This window comes from Pinus tabuliformis, chromosome J (genome assembly GCF_031772625.1).
Source record: "Pinus tabuliformis cultivar Carrire ecotype Pingquan chromosome J, CPIR1, whole genome shotgun sequence".
NCBI classification, from domain to species: Eukaryota; Viridiplantae; Streptophyta; class Pinopsida; order Pinales; family Pinaceae; genus Pinus; species Pinus tabuliformis.
In genome coordinates this window covers 372407375-372412503 of record NC_142295.1, presented here as the reverse complement: position 1 = coordinate 372412503, position 5129 = coordinate 372407375, and the positions used below count along the sequence as shown (strand labels likewise).

The 5129-nt window shown below is 38.6% G+C and overlaps 1 protein-coding gene across 1 annotated transcript; it reads right to left on the bottom strand.

The window, feature by feature from the left end:
• Positions 1–1131: 1131 nt before the first annotated feature.
• LOC149227287 (uncharacterized) lies at positions 1132–1629 on the bottom strand. The gene has a single exon (XM_089380452.1). It carries the CDS (start codon positions 1627–1629, stop codon positions 1132–1134), a length of 498 nt encoding a protein of 165 aa, XP_089236578.1.
• Positions 1630–5129: the final 3500 nt, after the last annotated feature.

Below are 5129 nucleotides of genomic sequence, written 5' to 3'. Positions count from 1 at the left end.
AAAGGAAACGGTTCTAGAAAGAAAGATGGTCCTTGTAGGGGGCATAAACATTAAGGATGTGAATGGATCCTGGAATACCATGAAACTTTGCACTTAGCAGGATACCAGCAAAACAAGTGAAAGCTTTTGCCGATATCCATACCGGATCCCATAAGACAACCAGTCCTCCTGAGAGACCATTTGACTCTGTAGCTGCAATATGCCAAGAAGGGAACATTCTTCTGAAGTATGATATGGTATCAGAACATCCATGCATAGTCTCTTGAATAAGAAGAAGATTGGAATGAGAAGATATGAACAAATCCTTTAGGGCTAAAAATTTGGGGTCCACCCCTAGACCCCTAATATTCATGGACATTATATGAGTCATGATGCTTGGTCATTAGGCTGACTTGCTCTAAGGGGCCCTTTTGAAGAAAGATCAATTATGGGAATATCAATAAGAGAGCAATCCATACTTAAATTCGAATCAGAATTCTTCCTCCCCCGAAAGTGCCTGGATGCTCTACTATGCTTCCTTCTAACGGTTATGTTTCCTGCCGAGGTAGGACTTATGTGAGGAGAAGAAATCAATAATGGTTTATGGACGGTGAGCGGATGAAGTTCAAGAGATGATTTTTTAAGGAGAAAGTCAAGGTCACTTCCCACAGAGTTATTTGGAGATGAGGTGGGAGAGTTCAGAGGAGTGACTGATATGCAGGGTTCCTTTCCCTTTGATGAATGGGAAACTCTGATAGGGGAAGATGATGAGGATGGAATGTAGGTGATATGGGAGGAGGATGGAACAGAGAAATGGGGTGGAAGTATAGGAGAAGGGATAGGGATTTCCTTATAGGGAACAGGTTCCGGAGGGGGAGATGCAGCTGGAAGAGTAACAGCTTTCCCAATTGATGCTACAGGTTTACGGGGGGGAATGGGTGAAGGAGAGTTAGCCTTCGGAGATAAAATCCTTGTGGAATTAGAAGGAGACAGCTGAGGGGATGAAGTTTTTAAAATACCTGGTGAATTGGACTTTCTGGCAGGCCTCCTCCTTTGAGCTTCCTCCTCCTTTCGATAGATGCCAGTAAAAGAATTATATGCGTTTTCCTGGAATTTCCTTCCATGATGCTGGCCCTCCAGGCGAAAGGGACATCACTCCTTAATGTGACCAATTCTGTGACAAAACGAGCATCGGAATGGTACCCCCCAAAAATCTAATCTCTGCTGAACATAAATATCACCCCAATGAAGATCAATATGGTCTAGAAAACCTCCCCGATACTCCTTTTCAATAAGAATCCAGGCGACTCTTTTATCCTTTGCCCCCAGGCATTTCGGGTCCACATATACAAACTTTCCTATTGCATTCCCTATATCCATGAGGGTCTCCTTTGTCCATAATTCAATCGGAAGACCAGGTAGCTTAACCCAAATAAGCTTGTTAGATGGGGTATTGTACAATGGATTATATCCAATATACCAGTGATGAAGAGCCAAGAAACTCTTGCCGTGAACCCAAGGAATGTTACGAATTATCTCTAGATCCTCGACGCTCAGGAAATGAAAGTTGTACCAGTTCTTCATAAGACGGACAATCATTGGAATGTATCCGAGAAAGGATTTCCATTTAGAGCCCAACCAATTCCTCATCTATGAATCATCCATGTCAGGAAAATACCAATGTCCAACAAGTGCCCGTTTCTGTAAGCTTGCAATTCTATCAGACAGGAAAAAACTATCCAGGTTGATGGTTGAGGGTGGCAGAATGGTCTTAATAGGACGTTGTTTCAATTTACATCGAGGTAATTCATATTCACCACCATGATACTCACGTGCCAAGTGAGTTGATGGAGAAATAATTAAATCCGCTAGTGCGGACTGCCAGTCATCCTTGTGACATCGTCCACCGTGGAGCTTCTCTACTTCAATGGTAGCCCGCACCATCGCAGATGAGGCGGACACGTCAGATGTTATCTCCATCATACCGAAAAAGGAAAGTCAGAGCATCAGCTACCCTAACAGATGAAATAAAGGCTCGAATGTGCGGGAACAAGTACCGAAAGATGTCGGTTACAGGAACGGAAGGCCAGACAGTCACTTCCAGATAAGGATGGGAAATTTCAAGTGAAGCGAAAAATCTAGCTATTTAGAGAGACTGACAGAATCTAGGAAAACATCGTGCGAGATCAGCCAAAAGGGAGAAAAACATCCGGGCTGGTACAATTTCTGACAGGATCCTTATGGGAATAGGTATGGGGAATCAGAAAGAAACATACAGGCCATTATGGACGAGGAAAATGGTGGTGTGGGCCAAATCTTCGCATGCTATCATCCGCCGGTTGATTTTACTACAAGCTAATCTTCCCTCCACCCCCATGGAAAACAAGGAAAATTGACCAAGTGAAACCCATCGACAGAAAACCGAGGAGGCCGAAATCACCGATAACGGTGAAAACAGCACAAACAGGACACATGAACCCTAAAAAATAACCAGATTGGTTCGGGGAAAAAATAACCAGGAGCCCTGAAAGCTCCAGAAAGTGCTTCAGGCCATAAACAGAACAAGAGCTAACAGAGCTCTAGTCTGAGAGAGAGGAAATCCTAATCAAAATCTAAGCAACAACAAAAACAACCATGACATTTAATCCACCATTTCCCAATTCGACAGCTGAAATCCAAACAAGGACGGGAAACTATACATACACTTGGTAAAGGAAAACAAAAATTATTAAACAATTTTATCTCATAAATAATGGCTTTCAGGCAAGCAAGAACCTTATTCTCAGAGCATAGAGACATACGACTTCTTGAAATCTATAGAAAAACAGGGTTACCCGAGAAGAAAGCAACGATATCTTTGTTATTTCCCTTTTCTTAACCTAAAGCCATTAAGAGTAGATGAAGAAATAGTCTGCATACCTTATTACAGAAGACATGAAGCCACCAAAACGAGCCCACTGAAACCGTCATTTAAGCCACCCGAGCCGATAAACAAAGTACCTTCCGATTCCCATGTGGTAACATAACATTTTGATGGAACTGCATCGGGGCTGATTGCAGGGACCTAAAGAATGGTATAAGCAGGAAATGACCCTGAGAAAGAGAAGTTTAATACGAGACTCCTCACTGGTTACAGAGGAAAAACAAGAATAGAAGGTCAACTCCTGGTAAAAAATAGGCATAGATGGTCTGAAGCCGAATGGATTTTGACACGATACAAAGTTCAGACCTCCTTCGAAGGTCCGAAGGAGACGGGAGCGAAAAAGCTGGTGCGCCTCATGAGGGAGCCATGCAAGAGCATGAAAAAGATCTTCGTGGTGCTTAGAAACAGAAACAGACAAAAATTAGGCTCGGGTGTGGATTCAGAACAATAAGAATATGTGCCCCGACACGTATCGGAAAAAACTCTGCTTTTGGATCGGAATAACCCAAATTTTACCTTGTTAAAAACCTTGTTCAATGCTTATACCAGCTGTCCCAGTTCTGGCCACGTCCCAGTTGCTATTGGTCGTCGTCTCGGCTGTCTCGGCTCCGCCATATTTACGATAAATGTGTTATTGGTATACGATCACTTTATCAACAATATGTATTAATATAATGCAATACATGGTCGTAACATCGTTGATGTGTGTTACAAGAGCATTCACAATCTTATTTTAGTTTTATGTGGTCGACATGTATTGTGTTTTTGCATTGTGATTTGTGTAATAGTTGTATTGTTATTGTGTCATGTTAAAAAGAAAACTGTTATTATTATATTCGGTTTATTATTTATGTTATCATGTTATATGGGTTATTGTATTAATTGAGTATTACGCATTATAAATGTTCTATTGGATTGATTTTTTTTAAAGAAGTTTCAATTAACTTTTCACAAGAGTGTAATATGTAAAATTGAATGTGAAGTTTATTAAGTAATTGTGAAGAGTTTTATATAAAATAAGAGGTTGCAAATTTAAATTTAAAAGTTGTTCTAATTTTTTTTTGGTTTTTTTTTTTTAATTTTAATTTTTTTTGTTTTATATGCAACTAGGTCATATGGTTTATTTTTTCGGCCTATTTACAAAAAAAAAATCTCATACAATCACACATGAACATGTCCTTGATGATCCAGTAAAAACATGGCACCTATGATTGTGATATCAATACCTCGAAATTTATGATTTTATATTGTGTTATAATTCCTACAAACCTAACACTTGACACTGAATTCCTAGTAGGAACTAATTTACTAATTAAATGCACAACTAGGTTCTTAAAACAAAATTTAGTAGAAGAAGATTTACCAATATCAATCACAAAAATGACAACAAATTCCACCCAATTAGAGTTCTTCATTAAAATTCTTCAAAACTTACTTAGGCTTCCTTCTCAAGAAAATGTCCCAACTTAGGAGATGAATACAACATTGGATTTAATCTAGCTGATCAAGCTCTCCTTGGTTAATATGGATCTCCTTACTACCCCTTCTTCAAACCCAACACACTCATTGAGATGTCTCTCTCAATCTTTTGTTGTTGTATGATATGTTCTCCTTCTCCCTAGCTTTACTTTTATAACTTTACATTGAGCTAAATCCCTAACCCTAATCTCCAAAGTGATTGAAAAATAATATTAGATCTCACCTCTCTTGAGAACAAGGGTTGAGATTAAAACATATTCAATAAAGTAATTTTCTTTACTTTTCCTAAGTTTACTTTAGCTCAATAATCCAACATAATAATTATGTGTTTTTCCTAAGTCTAACTTAGGCTAAGTTACAAAAACAACTTTCTCACATTAGAGAAAGTGTCTATGGAGATCTTGGGAGACTTCTGCAAGCCTAGACACTTAGGCCCATGTGGAAGTACCTGCCTGAGCTACAAACATCAACAAAGGATTTAGGTTCAAAGAGATATACCTCATGTTGGATGCTTTTCTTTAAAGTTCCCATAAAGAGGAATAACAAATTATCCTATGTAATTTTATTTACTTTGAGACTCAACTTTTGGAATTGTTGAATGTGTTATGTAATCAGACCATTTTGTGAAAGATTTTCCAATTTACTAAATCATGTATTTCTATGAATATCCCTATAATATGCTATCAATTCTTATGTAAAAACGAACCAAGATACAATATAATCATTTTTCGTTTTACAAATTCATTAA